Source organism: Bos mutus, chromosome 18, assembly GCF_027580195.1.
Source record: "Bos mutus isolate GX-2022 chromosome 18, NWIPB_WYAK_1.1, whole genome shotgun sequence".
NCBI lineage: Eukaryota > Metazoa > Chordata > Mammalia > Artiodactyla > Bovidae > Bos > Bos mutus.
The window spans coordinates 21,631,198-21,653,251 of record NC_091634.1 but is presented as its reverse complement, the minus strand read 5'-3'; the positions used below and the strand labels follow the sequence as shown (position 1 = coordinate 21,653,251).

General features: G+C 52.3%; 1 protein-coding gene across 6 annotated transcripts in view; it reads left to right on the top strand.

Annotated features, from left to right (window-relative positions):
* The window catches only part of ZNF536 (zinc finger protein 536), a 449,051-nt gene that overhangs the window by 198,087 nt on the left and 228,910 nt on the right, over positions 1-22,054 (top strand). For all 6 annotated transcript variants that reach the window (XM_070388022.1, XM_070388023.1, XM_070388024.1 and 3 more), the window contains one exon: positions 886-3,057. In XM_070388022.1, coding sequence (XP_070244123.1) covers positions 888-3,057 — 2,170 coding nt within the window. In that variant the 5' untranslated portion in view covers positions 886-887. The remainder of the gene's footprint in view (positions 1-885; positions 3,058-22,054) is intronic.

Genomic DNA, 22,054 nt, shown 5'->3' with positions numbered 1-22,054 from the left:
ATTCCATCACGAGATAATTTATACTTCTTTTGATGGGCACGGTTACCAAATAACAAAATAACAGTGTTTCGTAACAGAAGGGTTAAATCTTAATCTCTAAGGTTTGCAAAGCCGCTACTCGCAGTCTCCTTAAAATTTAATATACCTCGTTAATGCTTCCTTGCAAACACTGAAGGATTTTTATGATTATAATCATGTGTTACAGCACCTAGTACTGTTTCTAAGCAGCATACTAATCAGCTTAATGAGATATTACTGCACTTTTTGTTGACTAAAGCAAAATCCCTTTTATTGTTCTAAAGCCTGTCCTTTACTTTATTTTTTCCCAAAACATTATCTTGTTTTATTATGTACCAGTAAATATCGTGCCATTGGGTTGAATTTTTTTTGCCAAATCATAAAATAATCTCTTTCATCTCCGACTGGCGAACGTATGGAATATAGTAACCAGAAACAAAAGTTCCAAGTGAGTCAGTTTGGTGTTTCAGTTAAAGCCATTCTGCTCCTTGACAAACTCTGAACTGAACCAACAGGTGCAGGTGCTAAAGGGGGGAGAGGAGGAAACATTTAACACGTAGACCCCTGATTTGTTATTAGGTGTTGAAAGTGGTAAAACATTAATAATTTAAACGTGAATGAATAATTGCAGTCTGTAAATAGAAAATACAAGGAAGACGATCTATCGCCAAAACAAATTGGAGGAGCAATGCCATATTGCATAATTGGCATTTAATAATTCATTTTTTTATTATTGTTTTTGACTATAATTCCTTAGCATTATTATGTGTAGGTAGGGCATGCAATGCAAATTCCCCACCAGCTGATGCTGTTGATTCACTGTGCCACGGTACCTGGCACAGATCTGAACTCTTTCTTTATTTTCAGGGATGGAAGAAGCCAGTCTGTGCCTTGGAGTGTCCTCGGCGGCGCCGGAAGCAGAGCCCCATCTGAGCGGCCCCGTCCTCAACGGCCAGTATGCCATGAGTCAGAAGTTGCACCAGATCACCTCCCAGCTCAGCCATGCTTTCCCCGAGCTACATCCGCGGCCCAACCCCGAGGAGAAGACCCCCGCGCCTCTCGACGAGAAGGCCCACGTGCCCATGAGTGGCCAGCCCATGGGCAGTCAGATGGCGCTCCTGGCCAACCAGCTGGGCCGGGACGTGGACACCAGCCTCAACGGGCGGGTGGATCTGCAGCAGTTCCTCAACGGTCAGAACCTGGGCATCATGTCCCAGATGAGCGACATCGAGGACGACGCCCGTAAAAACCGAAAGTATCCGTGCCCGCTGTGCGGAAAGCGCTTCCGCTTCAATAGCATCCTCTCCTTGCACATGCGCACTCACACCGGCGAGAAGCCCTTTAAGTGCCCGTACTGCGACCACCGGGCGGCGCAGAAAGGGAACCTCAAGATCCACCTGCGGACCCACAAGCTGGGCAATCTGGGGAAGGGGCGCGGGCGGGTGCGCGAGGAGAACCGCCTGCTGCACGAGCTGGAGGAGAGGGCCATCTTGCGGGACAAGCAGATGAAGAGCAGCCTGCTTCAGCCCCGGCCTGACCTGAAGCCCCTGGCGCACGCCCAGCAGGCCCCTCTGGCCGCGTGCAACCTGGCCCTGCCCACCAACCACAGCCTGCCCGACGTGGCCAACCCGGTGCCCTCGCCCAAGCCGGCTAGCGTGCAAGAGGATGCGGTGGCCCCCGCCGCTGGCTTCCGCTGCACCTTCTGCAAGGGCAAGTTCAAGAAGCGGGAGGAGCTAGACCGCCACATCCGCATCTTGCACAAACCCTACAAGTGCACGCTGTGCGACTTCGCCGCCTCTCAGGAGGAGGAGCTTATAAGCCACGTGGAGAAGGCCCACATCACGGCCGAGTCGGCCCAGGGCCAGGGCCCCAACGGCGGCGGGGAGCAATCGGCCAACGAGTTCCGCTGCGAGGTGTGCGGGCAGGTGTTCAGCCAGGCGTGGTTCCTGAAGGGCCACATGCGGAAGCACAAGGACTCCTTCGAGCACTGCTGCCAGATCTGCGGCCGGCGCTTTAAAGAGCCCTGGTTCCTGAAGAACCACATGAAGGTCCACCTCAACAAGCTGTCCGTGAAGAACAAGTCCCCCAGCGACCCCGAGGTGCCTGTGCCCATGGGCGGCATGTCCCAAGAGGCCCATGCCAACCTGTACTCCAGGTATCTTTCCTGCCTGCAGAGCGGCTTCATGGCCGCAGACAAAGCCAGCCTGAGCGAGCCCAGCCAGCTCTACGGCAAAGGCGAGCTGCCCCTGAAGGAGAAGGAGGTGGTGGGGAAGCTGCTGACCCCCATCTCCAGCATGGCCCACGGTGTCCCCGAGGGCGACAAGCACTCCCTCCTGGGATGCCTCAACCTGGTGCCACCGCTGAAATCCAGCTGCATTGAGCGGTTGCAGGCGGCGGCCAAGGCTGCCGAGATGGACCCCGTGAACAGCTACCAGGCTTGGCAGCTCATGGCCAGGGGCATGGCCATGGAACACGGCTTCTTGTCTAAAGAGCACCAGCTACAGCGCAACCACGAAGACACTTTGGCAAACGCCGGAGTTCTGTTTGATAAGGAGAAGCGGGAGTACGTGTTAGTGGGAGCAGATGGCTCCAAGCAGAAAATGCCTGCTGATTTGGTTCACAGCACTAAAGTGGGCAATCAGAGAGACCTGCCAAATAAGCTCGACCCTTTAGAAGGCAGTCGGGATTTTTTGTCACACGGGCTCAACCAGGCTCTCGAGTATAACCTGCAGGGTCCCGGGAGCCTGAAGGAGAAGCCCACCGAGTGCCCGGACTGCGGCCGAGTGTTCCGCACCTACCACCAGGTGGTCGTGCACTCCCGCGTGCACAAGAGGGACCGCAAGGGTGACGAGGACGGGCTGCACGGGGGCCCCGACGAGCGGCGCGGCTCGGGCAGCGACCAGGAGTCCCAGTCGGTGAGCCGCTCCACCACGCCCGGCTCCTCCAACGTCACCGAGGAGAGCGGGGTCGGAGGCGGGCTCTCGCAGACCGGGAGCGCCCAGGAGGACAGCCCGCACCCCTCCTCGCCGTCCTCCTCAGGTAGGTTGTTGGGGGAGATGGGGAACAGTGGCCGGAGCCAGGGCTCTCCCTACCCCGGAGCCTGATTCTGTGCTGGCCTCAGTGGGGAGGGGGCCTTGCTGCCCTTCAGGGTCAGCCCTGGGGTCACTGTGGCGTGGTCCTGGTGCTGTGTGGACCTTGCCTGTTGGCCCTGCCTTAAGAGAAGGCTGTCATTTCAACTCTGTGACCTTCCCTTGAGCCCTGGCCACCAGGAAAGTCAGTCAGTCCTTCTCCCATGTGGTGGAGAGATGGCCAGTTGGTATGTTTGCCAGCGGGCATAGCCTTTCTTGCCCCTAAGATTGCCTGGCCCCATTTTGTTCCCTGACCCCCATCTGCCATCACCTCAGGAACCCAGGAGCTGCCGTTTGGCTCCATCCATTGATGTGATTGTGTAAGTTCAGACCTTCACGATCTATCCCCCCAACTGTATGCCCATAATTGTCTCATTTGGGCCTTTCACTATCTCTTCTTAGACCTAACCTGTCTCCAGTCCCCTTCCAAAAGTACAGCTTGCTTCACCTGTCATGTGTCTATAACCTGAAGAACCACACCATTCTCCTCTGATGGTTTGGAAAAGCACAGAGGTTTGCAACACAGATGCGCAACTTCATGTCTTAAATTGTACTGTGTTACACGGGCGATACAGCTCTGGGGTCTAAAATAGCAAAGCAGAAAATCTGTCATCAAAATGTCTGTGAAATGCTGAAGCTTCCTGGCCCAGTTTGAGGGGGGAAAAAAAAAAAGAAAAAAAAATCCCACTCTCCTAAGACAGCTAAATTAAAATCACTACCTAACAGCAGGTAAGCTTGTTGCCTTCATCCATATTTCCAAAGCCCCTTACTAATGGATAGTAAATTGAAAGTTATATCTCTAGCCCTTTATAAAGAAAGCATCTCACTAATACTGTAATCATTCTGCAGCCTAACAACAGAGGAAATCATGCCATAACAAATACCCTGTTACTAATGGCAACATTGATTTCTGCAATCAGCCATTAAGTCTAGAAAATGAAAGACAGTTTGAGACACCTCAAGGCACTGCATTGCCCACTGTTAAAGATGTGGCAACACCCTGGTGAGGGTCATTTTTTAAGGTTTTTTTTTCCCCTTTTCTTTTTTTTCCCTTCTCAGTTTCGATAAATATTTCAGTATCGGAGGCAATTCACTGCTACACTTATTAAGTAGATGCCAGCTTAGTTGTGTTGTTCTTGTCATGCATCAGTATTCCCTTCTTCTAGGACAAAATTAGTATTAAAATAAAGTGTGAGTCCGCTGGCTTATTACGAACCAGTAAAGAATTGTTAAGACACATAAATCTGCACTGCACATTCCAGAGATTCCGATAGCACTTAATGCCTCTGCTTAAACACCCATGAAACACACTGTGTACTCCTGGAGTCCTAGCCTCGTTTGCAATTCACTTCTGCTGAGACACTCTGGAAGCGTCTGAGGAGGACTGCAGCACCACGGAGGGCCAGGCCACGTTGCCTGGAGTGACCACCGCCCAGAACTTGCAAGGCAAGGGTTCTCCAGTGTCACTGCCTGATGGCGAGCGCTCGGAGGTGGATCTTTGTGCAGGAAGGCAGCAAAGTGCCAGGCGTCCCATTGTCAGGACGGATTACTTCTGGCCTCCTGTGAGGAGGTCCCCTCTCCTGGAGAGTGTCATCTCACGGTTTTTGGATTTGGGGACCTTTCTGGGGCAGAAAGCGGAGCACAAACTGGCTTTCCTAACTTTTTGGAGTGACGTGGAGTTAACACTGACAGATTTTCATCCGTTTCCCAGCCCCGCTGAAATGAAAAGGTCTCAGCAGAATATTCCGACACCAAATGTTCGGCTCTATTAATGACGTGTTTACCGTGTTTTTCTCACCTTCTGGCCAAGTGATAGCCTCATGCTATTCCTATCTCTGTTGTTTCCAAATCTCTAAATACTCTGCTGAAAGAAGTCCATTTTGCTTAAAAGAACCAACCGGGCTTGGGACTCAAAGGAGAATTATACTTGAGTTGTGGTTATCTTCTCACTTTTATTTCCCTCATTGAAGTATCGTACAATTGTGAATACTGATTCTTTCATTTCTGGTTGACTTCTTTGTTTTCTTCATATTCAAATTAGACCCTTTCATAATTTTCTGACTAAGTAGGAAAATTGATGGCATACCAATATGCAGCCTAAATCAGTCGCACGCCTGGGCCATTCAAGTTTTCCTGGGATTAGGACCCTTAACCAAATCGGGTTAGTCTTCCCTCTTATTTCTAACAAGTCTGATTTGTATAAAGCGCGATTAAAATAAGCATTTAAATAAAAATCTTGACACAATAGGTATTTTATTATTACCTGTTAGAGAGAAACCTGCAAGGTGAAGGGGAGAAAAAAATCTTTAAGCCCTTAAGTAAAGAAAGAAGTACTTATTAAGGCTTCTATTAAGAAATAACTGCAAAAACACGGTTTTACAAATTTCTCAGACTGCATAACAATGTCGCAAAACTTAATTTGCATCACTTGATTCTTTTTTTTGTTGAAAACTGGGTCAGTAGGGCCTGAGAAACTATTTTTTCAGATCTTAACCAATGAATTCTTCTTTATAAATCGCTGCTCTTAACATGATAGTAGTTCTGAATTCATCATAAAAAACCTTTTTACAGAGAGCCTCTTAGAACAGATCTCCAGAAGAAGGCTTACAATGAGTGGCAGAGACGTCCTTTGTTATCAGATGTAATTCTTTGCAAAGGAGGATTGGAACGGAGTGGCTGTTTAAAAATGTCTTGCTCAGACCGAGACGAAGAAGGGGTCAAGTTTGCAATCAAACAGTTATTGCCGAGATGGGCGACTGTCACTAGCTAGGCTAATGTGGGATGCAGCTGTTTGTTATGTGAGCAAAAGAATGTTTGAATCAGTGAACATGTGAAAATGATTCCAGTGAACCAGAAAATGTGTTTGTTCTTTGGCTCTCCAAACTGCTGAGAACCAAGCTTAAGATCAACTGCGAAAACTAGGACCTTTGACAAATTGAGAGGTCATATTTTCTAACAGAAAATGGACAAAACTAGTCACACAGATCACTTCCCCATCTTTCCCCTTTGTTTTTGTTGTTGTTGTTGATTTGTGTTGCCACTAATTTCACACCATAGTAGATGTCATCTCTGCCTCCGTGTACAATGCACAGGGAGACTGTTTGGAAAGCAGCGGCTTAAACATTTTACTCTTTTATGACATTTAGAAAGCGGGGCGGGTGTTTTGATGCTCCCTCATTTCTGGCTCGCGTGCAGACTCTCCGACGACATTAATCTCTGTATCTTTCCCTAAAATCTCATCTAAGGCTGTGCTCCGATTCTAGCCTTATCCTGAGTCAGAAGACAACCAAAGTTCTATTTCTTTAGATTTTGCTTTGGAAATCACGCTCAGAATAATTAAAACTTAATGTACTAAGAAACGATACTGTTCATTATATCCAACAGGGCAGTTACCTTCTGCATTCCCCATAATTTTGGAGAGGGGCTAATTGAAGTGTTGATGGTGGGAAAGGGGTAATTGAATGCGTTGACCCTCTGTTCATTAAATAAAGTCGGCTAAGTTACGTGATCAATGGAAAGCCAGGCAGGAAGAGATGCAAAGATGGAGATACTGTTAACCCCTACTACTTCTGGTATGATATTTTGTGATGGACAAGGATTATTTGATCAGCTGGGCTGGAAGCCTTGAGGGCTCTTCTTTTGTTGCCCGAGCCGCATTCCTGAAATGCTGGGTCTCCATCCTGTGCTGGCCCATTGACCACAGCATCAAAGGCCTTTATCCAGGGCTCCCCTGCATTTACATCGGGTGTATAGTGATATGATAGATTTTCTTTCTTTTCCACCTCTTTTTCTCATGTGGCTCCTCCTCCCTGCCCCCATTCATGATAACCACTGACTGCTCCACACAAACAAATCTGGGTACTCGAAAGAAGGGAAAAAAAGAAAAAGAAAAAAATTTAAGTCTGAGGATTAAGATCTTCAAAAAAAATTTTTTTTTTGCTTGTGCATTCCAATTGTTCTTAAAATATTTGGCAATGTCAATTAGTAACTGAGCAGAGTTAGCTGATGAACACAATTTTCCAGTAGACTGAGCACCCTATTGTTGCCGAGCGAACAGCAGATTTCTGAGGTCATTATCATTCGCTGGTTGCTTGGCCCAGCTGCTTCCTGCTGCAAAAGCCAAACTTTATACTGGAGCTCGGGGATGGCAGGCAGCAACAGGGGGCTGGGAGAGGAGAGGGGGGCTGGCTGCAGAGCGAAGACAGTCATTATCAGCAGAGGAAACAGAAAGTAAAAGTTTCCAGGCGATTCCAGGAAAACTGCCCTATATCAGGCTTCTCCCTCCCATTCCTCTCCTAGCACCTTCCACCTCCAGGCAGGGAATTAAAAGGACCAGGGGATGCCCCCTGGGCATTGTGGCCACTAATCTCTTCGCTAAGCAGAACTTTGGAAAACAATAATCCCATTTACAAATTTGCTTAAAAATTGTTAACCCAATCTAAGGCATGTGAGTGATTTCTTCATTGATAGACTCCTTCATTTTTATTAAAAGCAGAAAAAAGAAAGTTATTTTTTAAAGGATGAAATTAGTAAACTTGGGGACGACAAACAGGGACTGTGATTTCATTTTCCAGAGGGACCTTTGGAGCAGATACTAGTCTGAAATTCCTTATAAAATCAAATTTAGCGTGGAAGGCTCCCCCTGCCCACTCCAGCTTCTCTCTTTTCCTGCCTCCTCTCTCTCCCTCCCCCACCCTTTAATTTGGGAGCTGGTTCAGTGAGATGAAAAGCTGCACTTTTTTAAAGCTCAGCTGTTAAAACTGAGCGCCATATGCAGCTTTTCCGTCCCGACGTGGAAGAGTGTGCAGGCGGCCGCCGTGTTTGTGGAGATTTACGGAGGCTCGGCTGTGTGTGCCGAAGCCATGCCCAGGCAGATGCTGGTGGGCCCTGCCTCCCGGGAGCTGGCCCAGCCTGGGTAGTAGGCTGGCCAGACTTCTGTCCGATGGGGCAGAGGTCAGGGGTCTAGTGGGCTCCCTCTGCTCTCCCGCCTTTCTGCTGGGACTGGAGGTGGTCCGCCCACTTGGCATGGTGCTGGAGCTGGGAACAGGAGCCCTCAGATGCTGGTTCACCTCGCCTGTCTCCTGTGAGGGGGCCGGACGCCTGACAGCAGCTCCTTTTTATAAACTTCCGATCACTCTGTGCCCTTTGATTGCCTTGAGCCTGGGAACGCTCAGTACCACTCTGGGGCCTCGGCTGCCTCTCTCACCCCTTTGCGTGGAGCTGTAAATCCCACTTCCACAGGGCTGCCCGATGGTGCTGTCACTTAGCATTTCAGAAAGAGAGAAATCATACTGGCTCTAAAAGTCTTCAAATAGGAAGTGTGATATAAAAGATGTGTGACACAAGATCCCAGAAGCAAAGCCTCTTTCCTCTTCATTCCCAAGGATTCCCAGACTCCCGGGACACCGTCTTCTGTCCACGGGGTTGATTCCTACCACAGGATCACTGGAGCCCTGCTGTTTTTAGCTGCCCCGCCTCACCCTGCCCACCTTCGTGTCCCGCTCCTGTGCTCTTAGGGATGCTGCGCTCCTGCCCGAGAACTCAGGAAGCCCCATGTGTTCACGGTAGTGTGCTCCTTCTGTATGCATGTTAATACAAGGAACGAACGTTCATTTAAATCTAAATTTAATGGTAATAAGAAAAACACACATTAGCTAAGGACAGGTTACAATGAGGCAAAGAATTAAGCAGTCAGTGTTCAAAACAGAGCGTGAAGCATCAGGTGCGTGATTGCTGCTAGCTGGAATGGCAGGTTCGCGCTCAGGTTGGCCACCACCTTGGAATTAGAGGTTTGCTTTGCAAATGGCCACAGCATGGCCTCTGCTTGTTGGCCCAAAGCATGTGTCATGAGCTGCCTGGAGCCGCCTTTCACCCACCCACTGTCTTGCTATTCCTTCTCAGGGGCCTGGGAACGTAGGCCCAACATGTCAGCACTGCCAGCAGCCGCTCCTACAGAGTGGGAACTGTCTCTGGGGAGCATCTTGGGGTCCTCCTGTTCACCGGATCCCTTCTCCACCCGGCTCTTGGGCCTTCGAACCCCTTCATTGGCATGAAGCTTTGTGCCTGTTATGAGACGTGCACTCCTGAGCGGGTAAAGCAGGGAGTCTTCCTCGCTTTCCACCTCAGCCAGCGCCTGGCTCTGCCCTCCTCTGGAGGAGGTTTTGGGAGGTAGCCCTGATGTCTCCAGGGTGGGGACAGGTACAGGCTTCAATAAACCTCCTATTTCACTGGCCCTCAGGATTTCCCTGGATTCTGGGGGAAGCCTCTGGGATATTTGGGATGTTGAGGTGGAGAGTGGAGGGAGACCTGGGAGAGACCCGTGCTGGGAGCATTTGGCAGTGTTCTGAGCATGTGAGGCCGGAAGAGAAGTGAGCCTTAACTCCCATAACTGTCGGGCTGTTTTGGAGCGTTGATGGTAGGGGTGGAGAAACACCTGCAGAGATCAGGAGATTGGATTTGTGCAAACGTCCCAAATTTGTGATGACTGGGCTGGAGCCTTTGCCATCTGCGACCCTTGGGCCTGCTTGCTGCCCTTCTGGGTTCCTCACCTCCCTCTCCTCTGTTGGCATCTGACAGCTCCTCCCCGACCCATGTGGACTGGGCTGGCGTGTAGAAAGGGGCAGTGAAGCTCACAAACGCAGAGGAAAGGGGGCTCTCCAGCAGGGTGCAGGGCAGGTGGTGGGGACTCTCTGTCCTCTCCAGGAAGCAAGCGTCGCAGCAGCTGAGAAGAGCCGTGGGTCCCCCTTGCCTTTTCCTGGCAGGACGGGGCGACGGCAACATTTACTTAAGCTGTGGAGTTTGGCACCGCTGCCGCCAGGCGCCATCTGGAAAGCCCTTCTCGGAAAGCTGTGGGCCCTTGCACAGGAGCTCAGGGGAGCAGGTCTTGGGCAGACTTTGGGGCCTTTTTTCTTGGGCAGAACCTGAGCAGCGAGGCACCTGAGCAGAGCTTGGGGGTCCCCTAGAGCTGGGTAGCTAAAGCAGGTCTTCCTTGCTGTGCACGTGGATTTTCACTCTGCTGGGCCCCTCCACTGAATTCTGAGCCAGATCTGGTGTAGCTGTTCTTTGTCAGGAGTGCACTCAATTTCCTGGAGCTGTATTTCCATTTATTTATCTTGTATTGCATTTTGCTTACTGTTTTCACCTAAGTCCTGGTATGCTGTGGGTGCAAACATGTGGAGCCAGCCAGGACAGTCCTGGTTAGTTACAGAGACAACTCTGTAATAATGGAGCTTGTTAATATAATCTAAGAGGTGAATACTGTGCCTCTAACACGTGCTGGGGAGGCAGAATGGGGAACTGGGGGGCTTGGCTTGTGACAGACAGGGCTGAGCTAAGCACAGAGATTTGCTGCCATCCTCTCCTTGATCCACATCTTCAAAACAGGCTGCAGAACTCCAAATCAGTGCATGTCTGAACACTCCCTCCGGCTCCCTGATGGGTGGGCCAAGGCACAGAGGGAGCTGTGCTGTTCGTAGAGGCGGTGGTGGGTGGAATTCGGGTGCCTGGGTCTGTTCTTTCCTACCAAGAGAAGGCTGTCCAGGGCCTGGCTGCCTGTGGGACCCACGTCTTCATTGCTGTCAGCACTGGGGTTTTGTGTGACATGTGGCATGTGTCTGCGGGCTATGGGAGGCACAGGACAAGCTGACTCCGTGGCGGGGCCGGCCATTCTCTTGGAGATGCCCAGCCAGATATTGACAGAAGGAAGTGGGTGGTGGGTGGGTTGCCTTTTGATGCCTCCTCACTTGCTTTTCGGGGGTGGGGTCTTGTTTCAGCTTTTGCTGGGAGCAGGGCACACCTTGGGGTGACCATGCTGTTTTACTCTGGGCCTTGGGTGCTGTGGATGCCAGAGAGGGTCCATTCTCTCCCCCGGGGAGGCATCTTGCTGGGCTGGGACTTGGGTGGACACCAGTTTCTTTCCTCTGGTTTGACCTCAGTTCCAAAGCCATTTGATGTATGGTGAGACAGGTCCCCTTCATGGTGCTCTCATCTCTTCATTAAAGTAATGTCCCCAAACTCTTAGCTCAGTGGTTGTCATCGTGGTTTTTGGACACCCTCGGTTGTCTTCAATCATCTTGAGAGGCATTTTGGAAAATTTCCAACTTGCTTATGTTTAGCTCAACGTAAAATGTGCGCAGTGGTTGTTTCCTTGAAGACCAAGACAGATACATGCTTCTCTTTATTGCTAAATATATTTTGTTAAATTCGCTGCTAAAATAGGTGTTTTACGTTCTTTTTTTAAAAGTAATTTGCCTTGAAAAATTGAAGTGATCCTTCAGCGAAGCTGCTCTGTGACATAAAATAATCCCTGTGTAGGAGAGCATTGGCAGCATGCATCCGTTCCCAAATGGGACCTAACCCCCTCTGAAATGTCCTGTTGGATTGACGTTCAAACCCCAGCCACTTGGTCTCTTCCTAGAGGGCTGTTTACTGACTTCTTTGTTGCTATTTTTGTTGTTTAATGACATTATTATTTTTTTCTTACTATAAATTAATTCTTGTTTATCTTGGACATTGAGAAAATACAGATAAATACAAATAAAATAATTTAAAAATATATGTGCCCTTACCACTCAGAGATAACAACCGCAAACATTTTAGTCCATTCTTTCCCAGTTCTTTTTGTGCACTGAAAGATGTATTTCACACACAAAAAATGATTACATTACAGACTTCTGTATGATCCATCCAGCTTTTACTTAAATATAGTGTGTATAGTGAAGTCGATCAGTCGTGTCCGACTCTTTGCGACCCCATGGATTGTAGCCTACCAGGCTCCTCCGTCCATGGGATTTTCCAGGCAAGAGTACTGGAGTGGTGTGCCGTTTCCTCCTCCAGAGAATCTTCCCGACCCAGGGATGGAACCTGGGTCTCCCGCATTGTAGGCAGACGCTTTACCGTCTCAGCCACCAGGGAATTCTAATACGTCACATATTTTTTGCAGTGGAATATTCAACACAGATATCAACAAACTCTTTCTGTAAAGGTCCAAGTAACAAATAATTTAGGTGTTGTAGGTCATGCGGGCTCTTTTGTAACCACTCAATTCTGTCCTAATTGAAAGTGCTTGATGGTTTCCAATAAAACTTTATTTACAAAGCCAGGTGACAGAACGATTTGGCCCATGGGCTATCCTTTGTGCACCTCTGTCTTTCAGTGATAGCTATACTTTGATAAATGCTTCATATAAGTGCTGTGTTCCCTGTTTCCGGAAGTGGACCTCCTCGCAGAGGAATCTCAAGTCACAGGATGGCAGCCCACAGGCTGCAGCTGTGTATTACCCAGCGGGATGCTGTGTCTTGAGGCCCTTTCTTTCAGTACTGGAGATGTTACTGAGAAAGTTCCTCCCAAGGAAATACTGAAATCTGTCTCCTTCAAGCCAGGCAGTTGCCTGTCACCAAGCAACCCTGTGACTCGTTTGTTCTTTCATAAATTCACTTGTTTGTTGGTTTGTTCGTTAATTCGTTAGTTCATTCAAGGACAAATGCTTATTAAGTATGTTCTGAACTCCGAGCCACGTGCTAGGCGCTGGGGATGCAAGGGTGAGTACGGACAAGTCATGGTGTCCAGAGGCCCTGAGCCTGGCAGCCAGCAAATCCTAATCAGAGAGGGGTAGGTGCATGGGAGGGCTGCCCCATGCACCTGCCCCTTGATGCCCAAGTGCCTGGAGGAGACCCACGTGCCTTGGTGCCTACATTTGTTCCCAAGGGACCTGAAACGGCAGAACCACCCCAGTCACCTCAGTAGCTCCTGTGGCAGGTAACTCTTTCCCTTTGTGGAACCTGGCCAACCCACTGACTTCCAGGGAGGCACCCCCAGCTCAGCCACTGTGACTGGCCGTCCTCTCTCTCCCTGGATGTGAACGGCAGTTTTCTTGCTGCCGAAAAGGCCCTGGCAGAGAGTCCAGCTGCTGCTTTTGAGGAGGGCCCCTCAGGCCAAGAAGGGAGCCGGATGGGAGCTCGTGGAGGACTCACAGCTTTGTGGCCTGTGTGTTCTGGCAGCCGGTCACTTGACCCGGGGGGTGTGGTGGGGGGCTGCCCTGAAGGGGGCAGCGGGAAGCGTCAGGGTGAAGCTCCACACCAGGGAGCGAGAGGCAGGCTCCTTGCTCCAGCTCACCTGCCCCTGACCACCCTGTGGTTCACAGGAAGATGGAGGTCATGAGTCAGGTGTCAGGTGAAGTGTGGGTTCTTGTTGGGACCCTGCAGGTCGAGCCTGTGAGAGTTTGTCAGACCCACACTGGGAAAGATGCTCTCTGCATCTTATCCAAGCCGACCTGACTTCAGAACCATCCGTAGCTGTCCCCACAGAGGACCAGGTGAGTCATCTGGGAAGCTGTACTACCTCATATGTTAAAATGTCCAGCATCAGTTGAGGTTGGGCCCTACAGAGAGTGCCATTTTTCTTTTGGGGTGGTGGATCATGAACTAAATACAGACCCACTATGAGAATGAGTGGAAACAATTTCTTCTGGTACACATCAGACCTCAATTGCCCTTTATTTTCTGTGAATTAAAAGGTCACAAGCCTGGCTATTAACCCAGAGACAAATGCATTTTCTAATGTTTAAGAAACGACTCCTAGCAGAGCACAGACTTCAGCCAGAGCTTGGCCCCCCACACGGGCAGGCCTTACCCACCCTGCTGGGCTATTGAGGCAGCTCGCTCCCCTCCCTGGGGCCTGGGCGTCCTCCTCCTCATGGGGGAGAGGGGGTAGGGAAGTCTAAAAGGCTCTGAGACCCCTTTCATCTTGTTTTTGCCCTCCTCTCCCCTCCCTTCCCAATGTTTCCATGGCCTGTGGGTAACTTTCAAGGTTCTCATCCACTGAGCAGAGAACTAGGATTTGCACAGTTAGGAATTTGGGCATTTCTTGTTGATGTCTGTGTTCGACCCTTGAGCAGGTGGCGGGGCCCTGTCATCTCTGAGGGGCCCCGTGTGCCTGGTGGATGGCGGGGCTGGGAAGACCCTCCTAGCTCCTGTCCTCAGGGCGCCTTCCCACCCGCTGTCCCTGTGTGAGGCCTCCATGCCCTGGAGGAGGTGTCCTGCCACTAGGGGGCGCCTCCAGGGCCCCTCACTCAGTGCAGCTGGGGGTTTGCTCTTCCCCTCCTGGGGGCAGTTCTCACAGCGCTGTGGGAGAGCGTGGTGGTCATGGGCAGGGCTCCAGTGCTGGCCCTTAGGAGCTGTGTGACCCAGCAAGGGCTCCTTAAGCCTCTCTGTGCTTCTGTGTCTCAGAGCCTGTGATCTGGCAGAGGAGAGGATGTCAGATAGGTACACTGTATGGCTGCTGCTGCTGCTACTGCTACTGCAGGAGAGGCTGTATTGAGTTACAAAGCTAGGAAGTGGTGGAGCTGAGATTTGAACCCGTGTCTGTCTGACCTCTTGCCTTTTAGTTCCACTGTTCGGTCGTGCTGGGGATGGGGCGCACACGGCTGAAGGCAGAAGCCTTGCTTGCCAGCTCTGCTCCATACTGGCCAATGGGAGCTTGGCCCTCACACACAGTGGGAAGCTCAGATGAGTACTCCTTCCCTTTCTTTGTATCTTTCCAGAAAAGAATCAAGGAAGGGGATGGCCCAGTGCTTGCTCGGCTCTGCTGAGGATCGACTGGGACCCAGCCGGAGTGCCACGCTTAGACTTAAAGTGACTGCCCAAAGCTCTGGTTGCAGGGATCCCCCAACCCCTACTCCAATGTCACATGTAGAGCAAGTCACCAGGGTCCTGTGGCTGTGTCCCCTGGGTGCCCCTGGAGGCCCAAGGCTGAGAGGATGGGCCCCTGAAACACAGTCTGGTGACTTGGGGGACCGGCTGTCTTCCTGTGCAGCCTGCCTGAGTCTCAGTTTCCGCCTCTCTCCAAACTCTACCACGCTCACCAGCTCGTTTCCGTTTCCTTGCTCTCTCTTGCAGGCCGGTGGTGGAAGGGGGCCTGGGTGTGGGTGGTGGGCCAGAGAATGGGCTGGGGGGCAGAGGCTCGGGACTGGCACAGCCAGGACTGCCTAGTGGATGCGTGCTCTCAGCTCTCCCCACCCGCCAACTCTTTCTGGAGAAGAGAGGGATTCCCCCATGGGTAGAGGAAGAGAAAGAGAGGAGGGCCTCTGCTCTTCCTCCCTGGTCAGCACCGTCCTCCGAGGTGTAAATTAGGAGGCAGCGTTGTCATCTGGGAAGCCTTCCAGAGGAGGGGCTGCGGATTCTTTGTTGTTGTTCCTGGTGGCACTAAAAACTGAACCAAGCGGCCACGTCACACTGGCAGCGCCAAGCGGATGTCCTGGACTGTCAGGCTGCCCTGGACCTACCTAGGGTGGTCCCAGGGAGGACGCAGCTCAGCTGAGTCTGCTGTTGTGGGTGTAGGGGAATTAGCAGGTTCAAACTGCCCGTAGCTTCTGGGAATAGAACATCCAGCACACAGTTGTGACTGAGTGTGTGTGTCTGGAGGCCAGTGTGCATCTGAACATCTGTTGTCTGCGTTGGGATGTGTGAGCATGGTCGTGTTGTCCTGGGCTGCTGTTGCTGTGTGTGTATTTGTAAGATGGTTTAATTTTTTGGATGTAGTTGCTGAGGGTGGATGTGTTGCTCTGTGCTTGTGTGTGTGTGTGTGTGTGTGCGCGCGCGCATGCACGGTGGGTGTGTCTTGGACTGTGGATGTACTGGGATGGAAGTGGATGTGCACACACTGGGTATGTGTGTGTACAGGTGAGGGTGGGTTGGGATATGAAGGTCAGTACAAGTGTGGGAGTTCGGTGCCGCTAGGGTATGGCCTTAGGGTATGCAAATATGTTGGTGTGGCTGCGTGGTTTGGGGGAGTGCATATTTGTGTGTTGACACATGCTAGTGGAGAGGTGTGTGTTGAGATATGTGTGTGGTGTGGGTGTTGGTATAGGTGTCAGGCGTGTGTTGTGTGGTCAAGTGTGCTGGGGAACCACATTGGTGTGTGTTGGAGTGTTGATGCGTGTGTTAATAGAGATGTGTGTGCTGCCTGTGCTGGTGTGGGTGTTGGGGTGTGTGTTGTGTGGCGAGGATGTGTGTGGTGGGCAGCTCACTGTGGACTGGCCTCCTTGCAGCGCCGTGACCCTCCAGCCTTCCCTGCAGGAAGAGAATCTGGCTCTGAGCCGGCCCTGGCCCTCCGATGTTGCTTAGTCGCTTCAGTTGTGTCTGACCCCAAGGCCTGTAGCCCACCCGGCTCCTCTGTCCGTGGGGCTTCCCAGGCAAGAATACTGGAGCGGGCTGTCATTTTCTTCTCCAGGGAACCTTCCCGATCCAGGGATTGAACTCATGTTGACCTGAGTCTGCTGCATGAGCAGGCGGGCTATTTGCCGCTGAGTCACCAGGGAAGCCGGGCCCTGCCCCTTGGAACATGCTAATGCGGTTTCCCCTCCCTGTTGCCACCTCAGCCTCAGGCAGAAGCTCTGGCTCCTGGGATGTGAGTTTTGGCAAATGCAGGGGCCCTGTCTTCCAGCATCTCACAGCCAAGCCCTCTGTGGCCTCCAGCTCCTCCTGGAAGAAGTTGGGGCTTGAGGGTGGGTGTCCTTCCAGGGAACCTCTGTTCTGAGCTCAGCCAGCATGTGCCCTGAGTGGGTGCAAGAGTCCGTGAGGACAGGATCGTGCTGCTCTCAGGGCGCTGTCCTCGTGGTCCTCTGTGCAGGGTATGGGATATAGCAGATATTCGGGGATCTTGTCGACTTGCACTGAATGAAGTGAAAACGTGCTCTCCTGGCCCAAAGGGCGCTTGCCCAGGAGCCAGCCAGGACTCAGGCCTGCCCACCACTCCCCGTCTAGGTGCCAGACCACCTGAAACCACAGTGCAGAGCCTGCGCCACAGACCTGCAGTGGCTCTGTGACCTGGCCGGGTCTCTGTCTGCCAGGGGTGGGAGGAGCCAAGGGCACAAGGAGTCTGGGGGTCAGAGAGTTGCCCAGGGCATGTGAATGTCATGCTGGGAGCAAGTCCTCTCGGGGATGCACTTGGCCTGCCCTCAGCACCCAGAGAACCCCCTCTCTGGGGCAGTGGCAACCTGGGCTCCAGGTCCACCTCCTCCTCCCTGGATGACCATCCTCCACGAGCCTCAGAGCAGCCGTCTCTCCTTCCCCTCTGCAGGGTGTTCATGGATGCAGTAGCAGCCTCACTGACAGTGTGCCCGCTGAGGGCCAGGGCAATGGGGTAGCGACGTTGCCGTGGGCACTGCATCCTCCGTCCGCAGACTGTTTAAAGGCTTCAGCTGTGTCACCACCAGCTTGAAAAGTGATCCTGCAGGCACTCTGGAGTTTAGTTGCCACGTTCTAGTTTTAAGGCCACTGTGGGTGATCTGGGGTGCAGGTCTGGGGACTTGGAGGTGAGCCTTACTGAACTCACCACAGGTAGGGTCTTCAGAATGGTGCCCCAAAGAAGCAGCTGGCATTGAGGGGTGTCAGTCTGGTCAGAGTCTGAGGGCCAGGAGGACATTGGGCCCTTGGGGAGCTTAGGAGCCACAGGGCATAGGACTCTCCTTTTCCTGAAATTTAAAATAATCTGCTAGTAGCCATTTCATAAAGTCAGAAAGAAAAACTGTCTTGGGACGGCATGTGTCAGGGCAGCCATGGTTTTGATGAAACTTTCCCTGGAAATCACACGGAGCAGAGACCATGTATCAGGTCCACTCAGCTGCGACTGGAAGTCTGTGAAGCCAGTGCTTTAGGGTCAGATGCCTCTGTTTGGTTAGTGGTGGAGGCAGTGCTAGCATCTCCAAGGTATGAGCCCCCGTGAAGGACTATGTGAGGCTCCTGGGGGCTCTGGGGAAGGGAGCCGGGAGTGGTGGAGAGGAGGGCGCCCACGAGGAAGGGGCAGATGCTTCCGTGGGCTCTTCCTTAGGGAGAGCAGGGCTGCTGGAGGCTGGCAGCCTGTGTCCATGGCTGTGCCCCTCAGGGGACTGGATGGAACATACCCGAACCCCTAAGGGCAGGCACTGTGGGCATGTAGCTTCATGGGAGAGGGGGGATGTCGGGGTGCTGGGGTGAGGGGGAATGGAGCCTCTGGGGTGCAGAGCCAGCCTGCATCTCTTCTGTGCTCAGAACCCCACGGCGGCTTTCCATCGTGCAGGGAATCAAATCCTTGGTGTCAAGGCCCTGGAATCTCCCCCAACCCCTCTGCTCTCTGCCCTCCTCTCTGACCAGCCCCTTGGTGGCCTTTATGTTGTTTGTGGTCTCTGGGGCGAGCTCTGGACACAGACTCTCACTGGCTGGTTCCATCCCATCATGCAGTGCGTGTTCGTCGCTCAGTCGTGTCCGACTCTGCAAACCCATGGACTATAGCCCGCCAGGCTCCTCTGTCCATGGAATTCTCCTGGCAAGAATAATGGAGTGGGTAGCTATTCTCTTCTTCAGGGGATTTTCCTGACCCAGAGATCAAACCTGGATCTCCTACATTGCGGGTGGATTCTGTACCATCTGAGCCACCAGGGAACCCCCATCGTGAAGACCTCACCCCTAAAAACCACTTCCCCTGGTGGCCTTCCCGTGAGTCACAGCCCCTCGCTGGAAGCATTGTCCTTATTATATCACCTTTGGGCAGCATCATGGCCTGTGTGCTGATCTATGTACGTGTGACTTGGTGTGTGCGCTGCCGGGCTTTCTTGTGGTTTTATTTACTACTCCCTGTGTGAGCATCCTGATAGCAGGGGCTCTGGTTCGCTGCTGTGTCATCGGTGCCCACGACAGTGCCCCCCGCATGGTGGAGGCTCAGTGGGCATGTTTTAAAAGACAGGGTGGTAAAAGGCACAAAACACAAAATTCACCATTGTAGCCACTTTCAGGTGTGTGGTTCAGCAGCATTAAATGCATTCGTATTTTTGTGCAGCCATCGCCACCGTCTCATCTGGCAGAACTGAAACTCTGTTTCATCCCAAGATGACCCCCTCCCCTGCCCCCAGCTTGGCAGTAGCCCTTCTACTCTCTGTCTCTGTGAACTTGATGCTCTGGGTGCCAGTGGAATCACATGGGGTGTGTCCTCCTGTGACTGGCTTCGTCTCTCAGCACGATGTCCTCCAGGTTCATATGTGTGGTGAGAGGTGACAGGATTTCCTCTCCTTTTAAGGCTGAAAAATACTCTGTTGCATGGATGTACCACATTCCATCTATCCACTCATCTGTCATTGGGCGATGTCTCTATTTCCAGAAGTACTTTTGCATATGTGAGTGAAGGCAGGGTGTGGTCCGGCCCCCGCTGTCCCCTGCCTGAGAGGAGGGTTGTGGCTTTGGATTTGTTAATTCACAGCATCCCAAGTGACTGCTGTTCAGAAGTCAGGGACCGCTTTCCTCAGCAGGTGTGTGTTGGGTCTGGGCGTTTTGGAGGTCTGCTTGGGTCAGACCTTGGGCCTCTGGGAGATCTGCCGTGTGCCCCAAGGGGCTGAACCCCTTCCGTAGGGGTGAGCCCAGTGTTTGCTGGTGGGCAGGGCGGGTGGAAGGGGAGCTGTGGCGCCCTGGAGCTGATGCTGGGAGAGGAGCGGACACACACACGGCAACAGCTCCATGGCAAGCTGCCGCAAACCGAGAATGCTGCCTGGCTTTGGTGGAAGCCAGAATTCCCAAAGACAGCCAGTGCTGTCCAGTATGGTTCGGCATTCTCCACAAAGCTCTTCCTGCGCCCTTTTGGAGTAGAATCCCTGTCTCACCTGTGAACGAGGCCTGGGCTGATGCTGACAGCAGGGCAGAGATGAGGATGTGAGGATCTGGGGTGGCATGGGGAGGTGCTGTGACTGGCTTGGGGTCTAAGGGAAGGAGGGGGGTCAGCCAGGCCATGGCCGGACCTGTGCCTGGGAAGGGCCTTGACTCATCACGCTGACTCCAGGCAGGTTCTCCAACTCAGCAGGAGCCTTGGAACTGCTGCTGGGTCCCTGTATACCCTGTGCCACCTGGCCCTTGTGGGGTGCTTCAGGGCACACGTCCATCCCTCCCCTGCCCAGTGAGTCCTAAACTGGGGTTGCCTTGTGTGGTGTGGACCCAACATGGTCCATAAAGGCCAACAGCTTTTTGGGCTTCTTGCTGGAGGGAGTGGGAAGGGACCAGCAAGACATGGGATGGAGAAGATGGTCTTGGGAGGGAAGCTGGGGTGCTGGAGAGGGGCGGGATGCTGTGGACAGACACGGGGTGAAGCAGGGCCCTGGGGGTCCTGGAAGTGGAGGAGACCTGAATTTTGGGCAGGACAGATGCTGAATGCTCAGATCCACTGGGGGGCCGAGGGCGAGGGTGTGAAGGGGAGGAGGAAGACAAGGATACCTTGGCTTGAAGGTTCAAGGGGATTCAGGCAGAATTCCACTCAGTCAGCTCTCAGCTGAGAACATGGAGAGGCCAGATGAGGCAGCCTTAAACCTGCCCCATAAAGGTGAGGTCTCCCCGGGCCTCCTGGGGTCTTGTTCCTGAGCTGGATCCTAGGAGGCACAGATACCCATGACAGGGCTACAGGCGGGCTGCCGTGGATTCACTTCCCGCAGTGAGCGTTACCTCACATCCCAGTCTGCTCCGGCTGCCGTCACAGCTTTCCATAGACTGATGCATACACAGCATCACTGTCTGTCTTATGGTTCTGAGGCTGGAAGTCCAAGATCAGGTGCCAACAGATTCAGTGTCTGATCAGGACACGGTTCCCATAGTGAAGGCGAGGCATGCTCTGGGGTCTCTTTAATAGGGTACCTAATCCCATTCATGCAGCTCCACCCCATGACCTAGGCATCTCCCGAGACTATCACACTGGAGCTTAGGATTTCTTGATATGAGTTTCAGTCAGTTCAGTCGCTCAGTCGTGTCCTACTCTTTGCGACCCCATGAATCGCAGCATGCCAGGCCTTCCTGTCCACCACCAACTCCCGGAGTTCACTCAGACTCACGTCCATCGAGTCAGTGATGCCATCCAGCCATCTCATCCTCTGTCGTCCCCTTCTCCTCCTGCCCCCAATCCCTCCCAGCATCAGAGTCTTTTCCAATGAATCAACTCTTCGCATGAGGTGGCCAAAGTACTGGAGTTTCAGCTTTAGCATTCCTTCCAAAGAAATCCCAGGGCTGATCTCCTTCAGAATGGACTGGTTGGATCTCCTTGCAGTCCAAGGGACTCTCAAGAGTCTTCTCCAACACCACAGTTCAAAAGCATCAATTCTTCAGCGCTCAGCCTTCTTCACAGTCCAACTCTCACATCCATACATGACCACAGGAAAAACCATAGCCTTGGGGGGACAAAAATCCAGTCCCTAGAACTTCCTCACTGATGCCTCCCTCCCCAAAGCAGTGTTGTTGATTGAGCCAGTTCTTTAAACAGAAACATAAGAGAAGGCTCCAGCATGCTGTGAGCTTGCCAGTGGTTCACAGGTAGAATGTCCTCATGGGACCATAACAGGCCAGCCCACCTAGCGCCTCCTCCGCTTGTGGGGTAACCGACAGTCCTTGGCGGATGGAGGCAGGTCCCAAAGGGGGATGAAAAGCAGCCAAAGGCAGGTGCACCCATTCCACACCTGGGGTCCTGCTCCTCTAGGGATGCTCAGCCCTGCTCACAGCTCCCTCGGCCCTCACACGGGGATAGGAGAGGGCTCCTCGGGGAACAAGGATGCCAGAGACAGACAGTGGCTGCTTTGAAAATTTCAGTGCAGGTTACAAATGGAATTGAGCAGGTTCTGCTTTTCTAAGACTGTCCCCATCCTGCCCCGAATCTTCCCCACATGTTCTTTACTGCTAGACACACAGTGTTTAACTGATGGGAAAACAGCCAGAGAATTCAACAGCACCCAGTGGTCCCCAGGGGAGAGATGTAATTCTTAAAATGTACTGAATGCGTTAAAGTCACGTTTACAGTGTGTTGCCATTTAGAGCTTCCCTCTATGTCCCCGTCCTGGGTGAGCAGTGGCTGAGGGTGTCTGAGCGGGCAGTACAAGCCGTGAAGAGGGGGAGAGGTGGTCTGCAGCCTGTCCT